This window comes from Pleurodeles waltl, chromosome 9 (genome assembly GCF_031143425.1).
Source record: "Pleurodeles waltl isolate 20211129_DDA chromosome 9, aPleWal1.hap1.20221129, whole genome shotgun sequence".
NCBI lineage: Eukaryota > Metazoa > Chordata > Amphibia > Caudata > Salamandridae > Pleurodeles > Pleurodeles waltl.
The window spans coordinates 250,520,758-250,539,673 of record NC_090448.1 but is presented as its reverse complement, the minus strand read 5'-3'; the positions used below and the strand labels follow the sequence as shown (position 1 = coordinate 250,539,673).

The following is an 18,916-nucleotide window of genomic DNA, read 5'->3' as shown; positions in this document are numbered from 1 at the left end:
GCAGTTCTGTGAGTCCTGCCCAGTTTTATATCTATGGAGTATTCTGCTACTTGTAACGTGCAGGTCCTGCCTCTCCAAGGTGGCTCCATTTGTTCCTCTTGGTGCCCCCTCTGATGTGTTTATCATAGCACTGTGACCGGTTCTCCAGGTCGTCAAAGTGTTCTAGAAGAACAAAATTTAGTTCCTGCAACATAATCATTTCCAGGCGCAATTCTTGCTCCTTTGGATCTGCCATTCCTGAAAATCCTGGACATCTGTCTTTATCACCTGAATGTGTTTGCCAAGTTCTACCCACGGGGGTCCAAGGGCCGGATGTAGTAATCAATATATTGGTCACAGAAACTAGTTGCAATTTTCATCCAGTGTTTTTGCACCTTACCAATAAGGCAAGTCGAAAATTGGCACTTACTCTGATTGGCAACTGGGGACCCCGTAGGGTAAAAAAATAAAAAGCATTTTTTAATTTTTTTATTTAATGGCGAAATTTGTGAATTTTGCCGTGAAATCAAAAGAAAAACAAGTCTAGTCTCCCATGCTTGTTTTAATGTTGCCTCCGGGTGGGCCAGGTCCCAGGGGCATAGTAATCTTAATGAAAAAGGAGGTGGGCACATGGGACCACCTCCTAGGGCTCTTAAAAGCCCTGGGGACCGCCACCTCCCGGGGATATATTTCACAATTATATGGGGTAGTGTGGACCCCCTTGGGCCCTGGGGAACACCACCTCCCAGGGCTAAAACTGAAAATGATGCAGGGGGCTGCGCAGACCCAACAGGTCCCTGGGGACCGCCACCCCACCAGGACTACATTATAAATATTGTTTGGGGGGTACTTGCAGATGCCCCTGGGGACCGCCACATCCCCAGGTCTAAAAATTTTTTAAATACGGGGTGAGGATGCTTGCGGATCCCCCCAGGCCCTGCCACTTCCCCATAGCTACATTATGAATATAGTTGGGGGGGATGGTTGCCCAGGGCACCGGGGACCGGGGACTGACAGGCTATAATCAAATTTAAAGAGGGGTCCAAAAGGACCCCTGGCCCTGGTGTCCACCATCTCCTCAGGGCCATTGAAATTGTTAAAGTAATGGAGGGGACCGCGCAGCTCCCCCTCTTGGAGCTATATATGGCCCTGGGGATTGACGTCCCCCAGGGCCAGCTCCTGCTACCTCCAGAGGTGCTCACCCTTGGGCAGTAGATGCTTGCTTTTGCTTGGTGGGAGGTGTGACGGCTCCTGCCAAGCAAAAGCAAACATAACTCCACTCCCAGCAAGCAGGAGCCTGAAAACTGCTCCCACTTGCAGGGAGTGGAGATTTCATCTCTTTCTCTGCCCGGTGTCATGTGGGCATGGAAGGAGATAAATATTGCTCCCACACACAGGGAGCTGCATTTTCATCAGCTCTGCTTGCGGGAGCAATGCCAGCTCCAGCAGGAGGCGGGGACCTTGCTGAGACTGCAGGGGCCTTTAGGCCTCCCTACGTTCCCAAAGGTTTCTTACAAAAAAAAAAAAAAAGATAAACAAAAAACGCCTGCGTATTTATATTAGATAAATATGCAGGACCGGATTAATTGTAGCAGTATGTAAAATGGCATAGAAACTCCCTGCGTTCTTCATGCATATGAATATTAACATATCTACACCAAACAAAGAAGCACTTCATGAGTACAGAGGGTAGGCTGCAGGGCCTGGTCGCAGGCCAGGTCCTGCGGCCAAACTCTACCGTGTACGGTCTAAGGCCATATGTGGCATGGCTTGGGTGCATATAGGGGATTGGCCACAGGCCCAATGTCTAAACCCCACTGTCGCGGCCAAATGGCCATGTGTGATTCAGGATTGGGTGGTTATACGGGGTTGGCCGCAGGGCCTGGCCAAAGGTATTGCGTGGTTATAAAGGGTTCGCTGCAGGGCCTGGCTGTGAATAGCGGTGGTTGGATTAACGTTAAGTAATTTTAATTACTTTAAGTAAAAAAAAAAAAAAAACATTAAAATTCACTGAAAAAACAATGGTTACAGGGAAGTCATAGTTAGGAAATGGAATTAAAAAATACATAGATATTCACTTAAAAAAAACAAAGATTACAGCAAGGTTATAGTTAGGTTCTCAATTTACTCACAAAACCATAGAAATTCAGCAGTTATAGTTATGGTTAGCTGAAGTACCTATAGCTCATGCCCTCTCCATGCACTGCTAATTACCCCACATATTACATCACTTATGATATATTTGATAAAATCAATCATAATATCAATGTAACATTTGCAGTAAAATTATTGAGGACAAAACTATGCATGGTGGGGTTCAAATCCTACACCCCTCCGTCGCCAACACCCCCACATGCACCCAAAATCCAAACTCTTGTTTTTCCCTATCCCCTCCCCCCAAGCCGATGCAAGAAACAAAATGGCAGCTGCAACTTTTCTGTCAGGTTGCGGCAAGCCAATCAGGGCCTTGCTCCCCCCCCCCTCCGATTTGCAAATCCTCTCCGAGTGGATCTGCAAATCCTCCGCACCCCGAGATATCCATATTTTGTAACCTTAAATAACACAGAAACTACTAAACGGATTTACACTAAATCACAGAAAGCAGAATCTGCAGTCCAAGATCTAGCTTCATGCCAAATTTGGTGTAATTCCTTTAAGAGGTTCGGGCCGTAACTGTGTATAAATAATGCAAAAACCGTATAGACACAGAATGGGGAAAAGGTGTTTTGGGCCCCCACTTTTTTTCTTGGCCCCTGCTTGATGAATCACCCCAAACCTTTCAAGACAGCAGCTGAACTAGTTGGCATACGAGTTTTGAAAATTCTGTGAAGATCCGTCAAACAGCACCAAAGTTATTGGCAAAACAAAAAACACTTTGTCTATAGGAAAAGTTTGTCCTAACTATAACTACCTACTGGCTAACATTGTTTTTTGGACCCCACTACTAACTAATGTCCTCAGGGCAGAGGTTAAAGGCAACCTGAATGATTCCTGGAAAAAAGCTATTACTGTCCCCATTTTTAAGAGAGGCGATCGGAGTCTGTCTACGTGATATGACCCATCTCCTTATTAGATTCCACAGTGAACATCCTTGGGTGGGTAATTTTGGACAAACTAGAGACCTGGGCCGAATCTTCTGCCTTCTTTTCGCTGTTATAATATGGTTTAGATCAAATGTGGGGACAGTGGAGCAGCCGCTGACTCTAGCCCTTATCTGGGGGAAGTACGCCTCATCCAGAAGAGGTGCGCTTCACATAGCATTTATGGACCTCTCCTGTGCATTTGACTTAGTGAATAGTGAAATGTTATGGAATTTAATGAATCAGGCAGGGATTGATTGCTCTCTTGTGGAAATAGTGCAACACGTGCATACAGGTACAACTACTAAGGTGTGCTACACTCTTTCTGGTGACTGTACAGAATCAATTGGGGTATCCAGAGGAGTGGGACATCGCTGTATTTTAGCTCATTTTCGTTTTTATTATATATAAATACCTTAGGTCCCTTTTTAGAACCATATAGTCCAGACATCCCGAGTCGGTACACAGGCGGTCCCAGTTCTTCTTTATGCAGATGATGCCGTCCTTTGGCGCTAACTGCTAATGGTCTTCAAAAACTGTTGAATGAGTTTTATGACTTTATGTTTAAAATAAAACTTAAGGTCAATTTTCAGAAATCGTTAATTATGGCCTGCAGCCCTTAAGCAACAAAAACTAAGGCCTTCTCTATAGAAGGGACCAAAATAACGAAAGTCCCCTTTTTTTGTTATTTTGGGTATTTTGTTTGATGCTCGTGGGTCTTGGGAGAGGCAGATCGCCCAATGAGCCCTCAAAATGGGGGCAGCCTCTGACGCCCTTTTTAGATTTGCTAACCGCCTTGGTTCACAACTTATTAGGGAATAAGTCCAGGGGTACAGAAGCAAATGTTTCTCGCTTGGGGTGTATGGTGCTTGGGTGTGGGGCTGTGTATCACCGGGCCGAGTGCAAGCTGTTCAGAATACATTTCTCTGTTGTTTCCTAGCATTACCACAAAGTACAGCAAGTTTTATTCTTCATCTTGAATTAGGCACAGACTATATTGACGATTTTGTGGCTATGGCTCCCTTGTTGTTATGGATACAAATATGGGGCACCCTAAAGGCCACTTCTTCTCGTCTAGTATTAGCAGACTGATTAAAGTTGGATAATTGGCATACCATCCCATGGCTGGCATAAATCAAAAGTCTTTTTTATAATCTCAATCTGAGTGCACTCTTTGATTTTCCTGATAAGACCCCTCCCCAGCTTAAAGAGTGTGTTAAAAGGCATTATTTGTCTTACATTAAAGAAGGGTGCATTATAAGGGCCTCCAACATGGCTTCGGTGTTGAATTTAATTCTGCTTGGTAACATTTCAGGGATAAATACGTACCTGATATGGCTAACTAATCTCCAGCACAGGTTTTATATGACAAGGTTGAGGTTTAATTAAATGCATTACTTGGTTGCTTTCCCAGTAGCTGGCTGAAGAGGAATGATCAGTACTCGATGTCCCTGTGATGGTGTTTCAATTAAGTCTACGATGCACTTTATGCTCTTTTGCAAACTGTATTCTGTGTTTCAGGGTTATTATCTTCGGCCCATTTTAAAACGCTTGCACTTTACATGGCATATACCTGGTTTGAGGTACTTGCAATCTGCTGCTACCCCCGAACTTTGCTATGGTGTCATGAATTTTATCAGGGCTTCCTTAAAATCACGGAAGTTATATGGTACTGGGGCTAGGTCTAGCCTATTTTAACTTAGTATGTTTAAGTTAAATATTTTAGGGTAAATACAGATTGTGTTTTAACGTTTTCTTTTTATATGATGGTGACGATTGTTCTGGGTCTTGTCAATTTTACGGATGGAACTGTTATGCATTTTTATGTCAAAGTGACTTGTTTCTATTTTTGAATGTGTTTTTTTAGGGTGGGAAATCACTCATAAGCCAGTTTGGTCATAAAATATTTGGATGGCTTATTCTATTGACTATTATGCACAAATGTCTGTTTTTAATGCTTTCTCTGTATTCAGATTTAAAAAATGTATTAATAGGTTGATCTCTTTTTGAACTTTTATGGCCCAGTTGGGACCAAATAAAGTTATTTGACCTACTACCTACTGACTCTCGCCAGGAAGATATGGACACTCAGTTTCCTTAAAGAAAAATGGTCTGCTTTAAAAAATATATATACATGTTTCAAAACGTTTCTGTGAGAGTTGGCAGCTGTCTCCGAGACTACTGCCTACTCCACCTGAAACGTTTTGCACAATTTACAAAGGGGAAGGGACCAAAGGTGACCCTTTTCCTTTTGTGAATAAGTTACTACCACAACCTGTGAGTCTGTAACGTTTCAGTGGTTTGCGATGTGAATTCTTGTTGCAAACCACCGATACATATGGTTCCCATTCGGTATTTGGCCGGGACGTCAACAACACACCTTTTACAAACTGTAGAAATTCCACTTCATAGCTGTAGCCCATGCACAAATATAAACAAGATCACGCTATAATAGATGTGCAGCACACAGAGTGGCATAGTTGGACAAAAAAAGCTAAACCACACTATTATCCTTTCTCCACTTATAACTTAATTTGAGCCCATTTCTCACCAGCATATAAAACCTCCTTCAGAGAGTAATAGGGAAAAGTCATGTGTAGAATGAAGTATGCACTGCCGGTGGCTCGATGTCAAGACACTATGGAACCCCTCAATCTGTATGACTAGCTATGAATATTGACAAAGCCTACTCCACTACGACGATCACATAAATCTACCACATTCTTTACAGGCCTGATCTAGGCATCTCTGAGGAAAGCTTCACACTGTACAACCTGCACTTACATTCACTAAAGAATGACTTCCATTTTTCTGCTTAAGGATGCAATATTTCTGCAATTATGTCTAGCAACATATCTACAGTGTCTCTGCGAAAATAAGTCAGCAGAAACATTTCACTTTTGCAATCACACATCCTGCCTTCGAATCTAGGAAAAGGAGCACAAGTTTATATTAGGTAACTCAGCAAAAAGTGATGGATGAAGTTGAAGTATTTGACCTTTTTCGACTACCCCGGCATTAAACTTAATAAATTTGTAGCTGCATGGTCAATGCAACAAAGCAAAGTGTCAAATGCTCAAAGAGGGGAGGGAGTGCTGAAATTTAGCAGAAACTAGCTGAGTAGACATACTGACACTATATTTGAATGCCCTACAACATAAGTAGTTTAGAGATGGTTTAGTCAATGGTGCTGCTGCTATGTTGCCAAAAGCGGTGGCGTATGAGCACAACCTGAGGATGAAGATGTATGGCATATGGATGCTACTCTGCTGGTACTGGCACTTTGGTTTAGGGTAAGTATAGTTATATTCTGAGACTCAAGTGTGAGTACTTACGACTGACTTATAAGGTAGAAAGGATCATAACAAAAGGTTTTTGAAGGAGGCACCGGTGATCGTTTGCAAAGAACAGTAATAAGATTTTTATTTATAACTATATGCATATAATATCACGGAGGAGAGAGGCCCTTTGCTGATACAAATGAGTTCTGGAACAAGAACGAGCAGAATGCCATAATAGGTTTCAATTTCTGCACTCATGATTAGATAGTATGATATTATAGCTACGCACACTTACGTAACTAGATGACCACTTGAATCTTGTCCTGAAGAAAGTGGCTGTACTAATTTAATCACCAATTTGTGTCAGTGATTCGTAAGAACTCATTACCACTCTTACATTATACAAGTTAAATAAGGGATATTGAGTTAGTATAATTACAAGACAGGTGGAGGGTTTGCAAACTATAAAAGGCAATAATGTATAGGGAATTTGCACTCCTGTAACAAGATGTAACATAGCCACAAAAGAATGTATATGTAAGTTCATCAATGTTCTTAAAGGTTATATTTTTATATATGCAATAAAAGGTGTTTTTATGATTCGTGTTGGTTTTCGTTTTGCACAGCATGAAAACGATTGTATATAATACTTGAACACATGCTTTATGGTACTTTGGGTGCATAGCCTTCTTTCTGTAGTAGAGGTTTGGCAATACACTTGAATGCTCTATGTAAGTAGTTTAGAGAAACAGTATATAAAGAAGAGTTCAAGCAATGCACAGAATTCGAAACTCAAGCATTGAAAAAGACTCAGGCCTGATTTAGAGGTTGGGTGAGGGGTTTACTCAGTCAGAAACATGACGGATATCCCAAACGCCTTATTACGATCCCATGAAATCCTAGGAAGATCATAATAAGGTGGACGGGCTATCTGTCACATTTGCAACTGAGTATTCCCTCCGCCAAGATCTAAATCAGGCCCTCAGTTCCTAGGAATTATTTGCTTTAACAGAGAAACTATCCTGAAAATGAAGCTTACTCCATGGAATGGTGTGTGCAATAGAGAGCAAAGATAAATTGCATTATGATACGTTTTTCTTTCAATTAATTGGTGGGGTCATCATTTTCACACCTGACCACCATTTAATTTTAACAATAAATTAAAGAATATGTGAATTTGCCAGCATTTAAGTGGTGCAATGCTGTATCCATCCTGCTCCTTCTTCACGCCAAGGCCGGGCGCATGACTTCACTACACTGGCGGTAGACAATGTGGCCAGTTGCAGTGTCTTTCCTTTATATTCATGGAAAATCAGCCATGTGCTCTTCGTCTCGTTCCAGGCCCGATCACACGACATCACCACACTGTGAACTGACAATAGGTCCTGTCACAGTGTCTTCTACACGCATGTGACAGGGCATTACCCAAGATGACATGTTGACAGCATGATGTGAAAGTGATCCAGCCACCGTACCACTCTTCTGCCTCCTTTTTTTCTGCCCTCGACCTCTGATGTCCAGTCGCCTCCCCGAGTCTGCCACAAGTGAAAAAAACACATCACCAACGAATGATGTTTGCAATGGAGAGCAGCAACGAATTGTATCAAGAAAACACATTTATTTTTATAAATGTCTTTGCAATATGCACGTCTTTAAATCAACACTTCCTTGGAGTGTGATGACCCTGGAAAACTTGTGATGGTACCTACGAAGGCTCATCGAAATAGATTTCGTCCTCGATAAATGGACTGTAAGCAGTCGTATATAAATTAAAATTGCTTGTTGCAAAAAAATCAAATAAACATGGAGGTAGGATACTCTGCTACTACATCAGCCACTGTGCTTTTGAGAGAGCCACGCGCCCTTGAAATGTGTTGATTTCAGAGGACACATAAACAGGCAATAGTACGTCTCCTCGTGACCTGTATCTCTGCAGTATCTTAGCAAAATAAAGTGTCTCTTTCCCCTCGAGATTTCCAACTGTTCTTCTATTTCAAAGAAACGCTCTGCTGCAAAATAAATTGCTCAACCAACTGATAGCCATCCCTGTATTGATCCCAAACCATTAACAAAAAAGCATTAGCCAAGCTAATAGGTATGGCTGTAATATAGTAATTCATGGAAAAATTACAGGCATGCTAAATGCAGTTTATGTGTATTACCTCTTCAAAACCAGGCCTATTGGCTTTGTCGATACTTGTTGGAGCTGTCTGGTTGTCTTGTGTTATATCACAAAGCCGGATGTTTGAATCTGTTTGTATGAACCACTGAAATCTGACAAAGGGTCTAACTTTAAGGAGAAGGATAGTACAGGTCTCATCATGAGTGTGTTGGTTTTTGAGGTGGTAATATCACACCTGGTAAACAGTGATACCAGAGTGAGCAGTATTCTGTAGATTCATAATGAGCACTCCCATGCACGTTCTGTCCTGTAGAATGGCGAATAACACAGACATCCAACATATTTCCGTCTGTTTAAGTTTGAAAGTCTCAGAATGAGTAGTATTTGCCAGCACAGATTGTGCCTGCCGAAGTTTGTGAGAGGGGGGAAGTATTGTATTGCCTTTAGGGCACGTGCCACGAAATGTAAAGAGCTCTGTCCCTATCTGAGTTTCTCAAAACTTTCCTTCAGTAAAATTTTAACTTGGGAAAATCTCGTATTTCATACCAACAGTAATGTTTCTCTCACCCGCAGTGTTTAAAGAATATGCTTTAATTCACAAATTATCATTCCGTAGAGATGAGATGGAGCTGAAAGTCATTTATGTGTACAAAAAAAGTGAAGTTTCTTCAAACGCAGGCTACAGGCACTTTGCTAGATGGACCCCTTTGTACTTTGCATGCGCGCTCAACAGAGCCCGTTCGAAGCCAGGCCTGTTTATCACAGCATTCAGAGAAGGTTCATCGCGGGTCTACCTTTCCATCTCACTTTGATGTGTGTTATTTCTACCAAGTACCAGCTCAACAAGACTGACGTTCCTGCTTTCTCCAAGGAAACAGAGTGGCACAAGAAAGCCTTAACTTCCGTCCTCAGTAACACTGTGTAGTGATCTCTTGCCCGGAAACGTCTAGAAATCTTTTACGGCTAGCTGAAGGGAATGACGCAGGCGGTGCACAGTGATAATGGGGTTAGTGCTGTTCATACATGTCCCAATATAACCTGTACAGAGACTTGTAACTTAGGGCCAGATGTAGGTAGCCTTTTGCGCCTCACAAACGGCAAAAAACGCCGTTTGCGATGCGCAAAAGGCCTCACGCGATGCAGAAACACATTTTGCGAGTGGGTACCCACTCGCAAAATGTGTTTCCGACTCGCAAATAGGAAGGGGTGTGCCCTTCCTATTTGCGACCGCATCGCAATGTAGAGTTGATTTGTGACTGCGAAAGCGGTCGCAAATCAACTCGCAGTTACCATCCACTTGAAGTGGATAGTAACACATTCGCAAACGGGAAACATTAGTGAATGCAAACAAAAATATTTTTTCAGAGCAGGCAGTGGTCCTATGGACCACTGCCTACTCTGAAAAAAACTGAAACAAAAAGGTTTCGGTCCCTTTAAGGAAAACGGGCTGCAAAAAGAAAAGAAAAAAACTGCTTTATTCAAAAGCAGTCATGGACATGGTGGTCTGCTGTCTCCAGCAGGCCACCATCCCCGTGAGTGCCTAGACTCGCTATGGGGTCGCAAACTGCGACCCACCTCATAAATATTTATGAGGTGGGTCTTTGCGACCCCATAGCGAGTCGCAGAAGGTGTCTGAGACACCTTTCTGCATAACATTTTGCGAGCTGCAAATTGCGAGTCGCTAGTACTCGCAATTTGCACCTCGCAAAATGTTTTCTTCCTACATCTGGCCCTTATTTCTTATCAGCTAGCAAAGACCAACTCATTGTTGCCGCGTTAAAAATAAGGCTGAGCAGTAGTGCTGCATTATTTCTTCTAACAACTTTGTTCTACCTCAGATCTGTCCAATAAATGGATTCAAATAAAAACTTGCATAGATTACTCAACTGTACACATCGTTTTGCAGGACACTCAACCATCTAGTGTTGTGTCGAGGCAGTTACAATGCATTTTTTCCAAATGTTTGTTGAGTCGTGACAGCTATCCCATCGTGCAGAAGAGGCGGTGAACCTGTTATGGGATGAGAACTGGGGATGGTGGCAATATGTTTTTTTCATATCAGCTTACAGGTCAGAGAACCAGTGAGTTGGATATCAGGACACCACCGAAAGTGATAAGCGAGACCTTTGGTGTCACCTGCATCACTGAGAATGACAATGTGAAACCGACCATGGAAAGGGTCGAAAAGCGTCTACATAGAAAAAATGGAAAAATAAAAAATAATTAACGAGCACAAGACTGGAAGCTTGATTAAAATGAGATAATTACCGACGTCAACACGCATCTCTAAGAAAAAAACGTAGATCATAGCAGAGCTTAGAGAGCATGAAACGCAGATGTACGCCAAATTGTTTCATAAAAGAAAGTAGTACATTATATCACTGGAAACGGGCCCACCAACGAGCAAACGCCCTCACACAAATTACTAGCTTGTCATTTGATGCAAATGCACTAATTCAATTTCGTCTGTTGGCAGCCTGTAAACTCATCGTGTCTGAAAATATGAGCTGGTCTTTATTTTAAGTTGATCACACAAAAACCCTAGTTTGCCCCGTAATATCTGATACTTATTGTCACTAAATACATACGCTCATTACGTTTGAAAACAGCAATTTCTCAGTTGCACGAAGTGCACCCACAATCTTCCAATACAGCATCTTGGTATTTTTTGTCAAGGGAGCACAAAAAATGAAAAAAACTGCACCCAAACAGACACAGAAGCGAGGGCTATTGGTTGAGGGGTGCAAACATATTACTTAAGTAAGTGCAGTAGCACACTGTCATTTACATACAGCACATTTTAAATTGAAATGGCCACATCATGTGCACACATGTAATTTTCATGATTAAACTAGTATACAGCACAGAAACGACGAGTGGAAAATGGGTTTCCGCGATCATTTGAGCATCACCAAGTAAAGTGTTTCTATTTGTTTTGATCCTATTCATTTCTTTGCTTCCTTCACTCTTCAGACCTGCAATGAAATGTGATTAATTTTGCTTTCCTAATAGCTGAAATAGTTTGAAATGTTTGCAGAGTTCATGTACAGGTATTTACATTTTGTTCTGGGTTAAAAACAATTGACACCTTACGGCTTTCCTTTCAAACTCCTGGTCTCTGTACCCCAGCAAGATTGTCACATAGTACATTTTATAATATCTCACTTTGCTATCAGAGAAAGCAAACATCGATGTGAGTGTTAAAAGAATAAGGAGCAAACTGTCAGAAGTCCAAGCCTGACTTTTGACCTCTGCCTTAGAGTGCACAACAAATGTATGAAGATAAACACAAAATAGAAGTCATCTTTATTGCTCATTCACCTTCTGATCTCCAGCATGATTATTTTAGCGGTGCACCCCTCTCTCATCTTTTCTTACAGCGCCTGTGATATTGTGAGCTCTCTTTGCATGTGAACATCTCAAATGTTTCGGGCATTTCCAAAGTATGCCTATTTCAATTAGTTAGAATAAAACATTTTGCTAGACAGCTGTTATAAAATGTGAATAGTGTTTAAAAAAGGATACAGATATAGACGACAAAAACACTAAGCTTATAAAAATGGATATTTGACATAAAAGCCAATAAAGGGTCTAAAATCATTTAGAGTCCTTCAGGCGCTGAGTCCTTCTGGCACTTTTGGGAATACACCACCAGCATCTTATGCTATCATTCCCGTATTTCCAAGACAACGTGCAAGGGTAGAAATGCAAAAAGCCAACGTGCAGACCGTGCAATAAAGTGCAAGTATAAGATTTATAGTGTGATTACATTGCTCAACCCCTCAGCTGAACAGCAGTCACTTTGCTTTTAGCATACATTTTATGAAAGATGCAATGGCTTGGGGAGAAATCCCCCTTCTTGTTGAAAAGTAGTGCATGGCGGCAAGATCTTATGCCGTGTTGGTTAAAGATGTTCTGCAGCGAAATCTTGCATTCAATGGGAAAACAGGGCATATTAACAGGATGCGAGCCAGGAATTGTTCTCGTTGATGGCAAAGTCTGCACTTAGTTGTTAAAGGCTTCGAATGCCATTTTTCTGAGGACGTCATTCGTTGAGAACAACCCGAATCGTAAATGGAGCAGCTTGACTTTACAGAAGCACTTAAGGAGGACTGTTAAATAGTTCTGCAGTAGATGATGTTGTAGGTGTTAATGGACATCTGTGCATGGCTTCTGTTGATAAAGTTTTGTCTCTGCTCCATGAGACAAATTGTGTTGCCGTGAGGTATTTGTAGTTTGTGCTTCCGGAAACAGGGTTTTCACCCAAGGACCAGCTTCCTTTTTTGTTAATTTTTCTTTCGAAAACCACAAACTGTGTTTTTGGAAGATTGTCAGTCATTTTGTTTTCAATTTAGTAAGTGTGCAATTTGTTTAATAGCCGCTGCAGACCTATTCCTGACAAATTCATGACTACATTGTCTGCGTATTGCAGAAAGGACACCTGGCGATGGCCCAGGCTCAGTGGGTGAGATTTTGCTGCGTCCAGTTATGTACTTAGGTCTGAAATAAGACCCTTATTTGGTGGTCCAGCCATGCTTCTTGAGTGACATTATAAACTATCACTCCCCAAGTTTCTCGGTCTAGCCGATCAATTAAGGCCCAGAGAGATTTTTTGTTGTTACTTTTGCTTGCCTAAACGATACCTGTCCAATTCTGGTCGTTCTGTGCCCCTTTTGCATTCCAAACTGCTTTTTTTAAATTCTTTCATAACTTGTGGAATTTTCCAATTTGTGTTTCAGTATCTGGGAGGTGCTTGCCTCCATTTTTTTGTGTAGAGTCTGACGCTGTAACTTAAGTGAGCTCACACACCATATTTCCTGCCTAGGCCAGTACTTCGGTCGAGACTGGTTTTTAGAGACTGGAAGATTTGCTTTTAATTCTTCATGGGAACTCTGCCATGCTAAAATGGGATCTTACGAATCCCAGGAGAATGTTGTGCAGGTTTGTTTCCATTCCTCATATTTTCCAGTGAGTGAATATTCCATCTGACCCTTTGCCAGTGACTGTCTGTCTCTTGTGTCACAAAGTCTCTTGAGATGGAACCTGGTTGTTGTAATTTCTGATAATTAACTGTGGTGAGGGGTCACTCTCGCATCTTGAGACCATACTGAAACGCTCAATTTTCTAGAAGAAGGAAAGGGGCACAAGAGTGTAATCCAAGACTGATTCTGTCTTGTTTGTTTTCCATGTGGCAGTTAGTGGAGCATCCCCGGGACTGCGCATCTTAAGTGTCCGGAGGCCAAGGGCCTCTAGGGTAGTAGGACCTCATGATCAAATTTGTTGATAGAACTAAATTTGGAAACTTAAATCATTATTGCCCAGCTTACGTCAGCTTCTTTAAAGCTGCTTCTTCTACTCAAGTAATTATCTAGATTTAGATTGAATTCCCCAGTGAGGAGTCAAGGGATTCCTCCATGAGTGGTTTCCAGCTCCATAAGGAGGGTTTCCAATATTTACACCAGGCGCCATCTTTGTCAAAACACAAAACAGGGCTGATCATTTAATGTGCACTCGACATGCTCCTCTAGAAGAATCTTTGTTAATCAGAACCAGGGGCTCAATATGCTCTCTAGGCTCATTTATAGTAAAATAATGAGGCAGAGTAGCTAAGTAAACAAAGAGCATTTCCTGATGAAATAACAACTGAAAATGTTGTCTTTCTGCTGCCATTTTCAGTACTTGCAAAACAACAATGCTCACCGAACTCCACAGTATGCTGTTAATATTAGAGACACCACGGTTTCACTCTGTACAAGAAATTCTATCTTTCAATGACATCTATCTGAATTAGGAAGGTGAAGAGTATAGCGTACAACAGCTGAATCTGAGGTTATTCGTATTTCCCTCAAAACAATGCTTTCTAATATGGTCTCTTTGTCTTCAATGGTCTTGGAATCTGGCTTTACTCGCATCGGAGAGTACCCTACAACCTCTTCTGATGATTGTTCTTTTTTTTTAAAACATTTGTTATTAGCTGTAAAAGGAAAGACAACATATCCAGAACAAAGCTTGTCTGAGACAGCAACATCACATTATACTTTTTAAAGTGACACCATGGAAACAATGGTTTCCATTTTTGTCTGGCCAACGCTTTTAACTATACAAACAATAATTTCAGAATTGTTTAAGGGTGTTTATTAAACCAAATGTCAAAACGTACTCACCACACCAGGAAATATTTTTTGAAGTCTTCCAGCTGCTGCAGGCGCTTTTGACTTTCCTCCACTGAGACAATCTTCAAATTCATAAAGAGGCTGCCGAACTGGGTTTGAATATGAGATTTTGGCATTGTCGACAAACGTGATGTGCCTAACTCCCCACCCCTAAACAAAAGCAAAAAGAGCACAATATAGTAACTTTAATTATTCACATCATTCAGGTAATTCTCAGTATGTTGACATCACATGTTCCTAACCTTATCACATTGCAGGAAGGGCCATCCCATGAAACCCAGAGGGCGTTACCTGCTGATAAATATCACTGCAGTCCTCATTGGTCTCAAAAAAGCTCCTAGTTGTACCTGTTGAAGCAGACAATGATAGGCCAGTCTCACGCTGGACAATGTCTTCCTGTAGTTTATCAGCCTCATCAAGGTGCTGCTGCTTGTATTTTTAGAGGTGGTATCTACTTTGTAAAAGGTCACTGATGTTTTCAATAAAGTTTAAAAATAGCCTCGGTAAAATAGAACTACATCAAGCATAAAAGTAGTGAAAGATATCAAGAAAAAAATAAGACCTTAAGTAGTAATGAACAAGTTACTTACCTTTGGCAACGCCTTATCTGGTAGAGACTCTAGCCATTAATTCCTTAAATTTGAATATCGGCCGGCATCAGACTGGATCCAGAAGATTTTCAAGCACTATCCCTGTGTCAGTGTCGTTGGTGTCGTCCCCGCCAGTAGTAACGTGCTGGGTACCTATATAGGCACCACCTCGGCCCGCTGATATCAGTTACTTTCACAAATTTCCAGGAGTGCAAAGCCACAATGAGAACTGAACACCGGTGCAGAAAAGACTAAAAGCCTGAAACCATGTCCCTTACACTTGAAGCAGTTTGTAGAGAAGGGAGGTCAGTAAAGAATATGCAGCTAGATGGAGTCTCTACCAGGTAAGGCATTACCAAAAGTAAGTAATTTGTTCATCTGTTAGAGACTTCTAGCCGCTGATTCCTAACCTTAGAATAGAAACCAAAGCAATACCTCCCCGGAGGAGGGTCTGTGAATCCGACTAAATCAAAAAGACCTGTAGGACCAAATGGGTAAACTGCAGTCACGACAGACCTCACTGTCCAGGCAGTAATGTTTTGTGAACATGTGCAGTGATGCCTATGTCAGTGCCGGACAGATGTCCAGGAATGGAACACCATGCACTAACACTGTGGCCGCGGCCGTGGCCTTGGCTCTGGTAGAGTGAGCCCGCAAGCTTTCAGGGGGATGTTTCTTGGCCAATGCGTAGCAGATCTTAGTGCACAGGACAATCCATTGCAAGATGGTCTGCTAATGCACAGCCTTCCCTTTTCCTGACTCCAACATAGCCCATAAAGAGTTAATCATCTACCAAGAACTCTTTTGTGCGGCCAAGCTAGAATAAATATGCTCTTTTTGGGTTCAGATGGTGACGTCTCTCCTCCTCTCTGGAGGGATGGGACAGAGCAAAGAAAGTAGGCAGGGTGATACTCTGCCCTACATGGAATCAAATCACAACCTTGTAAAGGAAGGAGCCACGTGTCTGGAGGACCACTCTGCCCAGATAGAAAGAATTGTAAGGCAGGTGCGCTAACAGTACCTGTAACTCGCTGACCCTCCTGGCTTATGTTATGGCCACTAAGAAGGCAGTTTTTAAGGGCAAGATTCTAAGAGGATGACTGTGGAGAGGCTCAAAGGATGTACACATGAGAAATGTGAGAACCAAATTGAGATCCCACTGAGGCATTATGAATGATGTACAGGGAAACATAAGTTGCAGGCCTTTAAGAAGCCTAGCCACTATGGGTGACAAAGAGAGAGGGTTGGTCCGGCAACCACAAAAAAGCTCAGAAGGTAGAAAAGTAACCCTTAACTGTGCCCAGTGCGAAGCCCTGCTGGACCAAGGATAATGCAAATAATAGAACTTTAGAGAGAGGTGCAGAAAGGGGGTCATTAGTGTGGGATGCACACCATGACACAAACTTGTCCTAACAGCAGGCTTTTACCGACCTGGTGGAGGGACCCCTGCCTGCCAAAATAACTTGACAGACTTCAGGATAAAGGTCAAAAGTTGTCAACTGTCGCCACCCAATGTCCATGCATGGAGGTGGACAGTGCACAGATTTGGGTGGAGAACCATCCCTGTTGCTGCGACAGAAGATTCTCACCAAGAGGCAGCCAGACTGGAAGACGATGTTCATGCTTGACAGCTCGGGATACCCTACTCTCCGTGTCCAATACGCAGTCACAAGAATAATTCTGGCCCGGTCGCTCCTGATTTTCTTGAGTATTCTGGGCAGGAGAGGTATGGGCGGAAAAGCATAGAGACAGCCGGAGTTCCACTAAAGATGAAAAGCATCCCTGAACGAGAGCCGCCTTGGAAACTTCAGTGCGCAAAACTGCTGATATTGCACAATCTAAGCAGTGGGAAACAGATGTCTCCTCACTACTGAACGAGACCTTGCACCACCTTCAGATGGAGACGGCATTCATGATTTGCTGGATACCTGTGGCTGAGTTTGTCCACTCTGGAGAAATACCCTGATGTTCCACTCATGTCCAGAGGCGCTGGACCTTTTCAGACAGGGTCCACAACCCCCATCCCACCCTGTTTGTTACAGTACCATTTGGTGGTGTTGTCAAAGGAAGAAAGGCTTTCAATGCCAAGCGAGTTGCCCAAATTTCCAACAGGTTGATGTGGAACTCGGACTCCGCTGGCGACCACAGACCTCTGATCTCCACCTCTCCAAGGTGGCTGCCCCAGCCAGAAGTGATGCATCTGTCACCGCCATTAAATCTGGGTGGAGAATCTAGAAGGGTCTGCCATTAACCCAGTAGCAGTTCATTAGACATCGCTGCAGGTCTTTTGAAGTTCCTTCCTGTAGAGGCTGGCCTGGTATGTAGTGGGTACCACAGGTACTTACACTGTATACCAGGTCCAGGTATCCCTTATTAGTAAAATGTAGTCAGTGTCTAGAAGCCAGGCTGTCTAGAGGCAGCTGTAGGCAGAGTAGCCAAGGCTGAACTAGGAGACATGCAAAGCTCTTGCAATACTACTGTAGTCACACAGTACTTACACACAAGAAAGACAATACTCAGTGTTACCAAAATAAAGGTACTTTATTTTAATGGCACAAGGCCAAAAATATATTAGAGGCTATACTCCCTTAGGAGATGAGTATTATACATAAAATATATACTAGTAACCAAAACAGGTAAGTAGACAGTCAGAAAATAGTGAAAATCACAATAGGTTGCAATGGGCCTAGGGGGAACACATCCATATACTAAAATAGTGGAATGTGAAAGTCGGTTTCCCACCTAGGCAAGTGTAGTGTGTAGAGGGGCACTGGAAGTGTAAGAAAACACCATGGGTAAGTGAAATACCCCACCCCCAGAGTCCAGGAAAGCAGGAGTAAAGCACAGCAAGTTTCATAAAACTCACTAGAAATCGTGTTAAAAGAGAGTGCAAGAATCAGAAGAGACTGCAAGACACCAATGATGGATTCCTGGACCTGAAGACCTATGGAAGAAGGGGACCAAGCCCAAGAAGCACTGAAGAGTCCAGGGGGATCAGGAGCCCTTGCTAACCAGGATGAAGGTGCAAAAGAGGAACCACCGGTGAGAAGAGAAAGTCAGTATTGCACCAAAGAAGACAGATACGGGTTACTGGTTGGTCCAGAAGATGTGTGTGAACGGGCATCCCCGAACACATCCTCGGGCCTAGCTGCTGCTGACGTGTCGGATGATTCCGACACGTCATGTCCGCGTTCCCATGTTGCCGTGGGAACGCTCCCAGACGGAGACTGGCGTCCCGGTGTTGCCGCGGAAACCCTGGAGGGTTTCCGGGCCGCGGAATTAAAGAGGCGGAGAGAATCCAGCGTCGGAGAGGGAGAGGACGGAGGAGAAAGCGGAGAGGCGGCGAACGAAGGAAACAAGACGGGAGATCCGGGAAGGACCGGCCAAACGCGGAGGAACGACGAGGTGTTGGAGAAGGACAGCGTTGTCAGGGATCATCCACTGACGAAACACCCCAGCGCCAGCCACGACCCAGGAGGGTCGTGGCTTGCTAAGGTACGGTCTTTGTGGGACACCAGAGGGAGCACCACGGTTAAGAGGGCACTGGGGAAGGGAGCTGAGAAGGAGTGAGGGGTGGACTGGGAGGGGGCTTGGAGGGCACATGGGTAAACACGAGTGAGCCACATAAAAGTGCACTGTAAGAAAATTAGTCACTTTTGCCCTAAAACTCACCACCGGCACAACCCCACCC

General features: G+C 43.0%; 1 protein-coding gene across 1 annotated transcript in view; it reads right to left on the bottom strand.

Moving 5' to 3' along the window:
- Nucleotides 1–18,916, bottom strand: part of ATG7 (autophagy related 7) — a 1,524,945-nt gene that overhangs the window by 1,125,889 nt on the left and 380,140 nt on the right. The window contains exon 12 of the mRNA XM_069206657.1: nt 14,627–14,785. Coding sequence (XP_069062758.1) covers nt 14,627–14,785 — 159 coding nt within the window. The remainder of the gene's footprint in view (nt 1–14,626; nt 14,786–18,916) is intronic.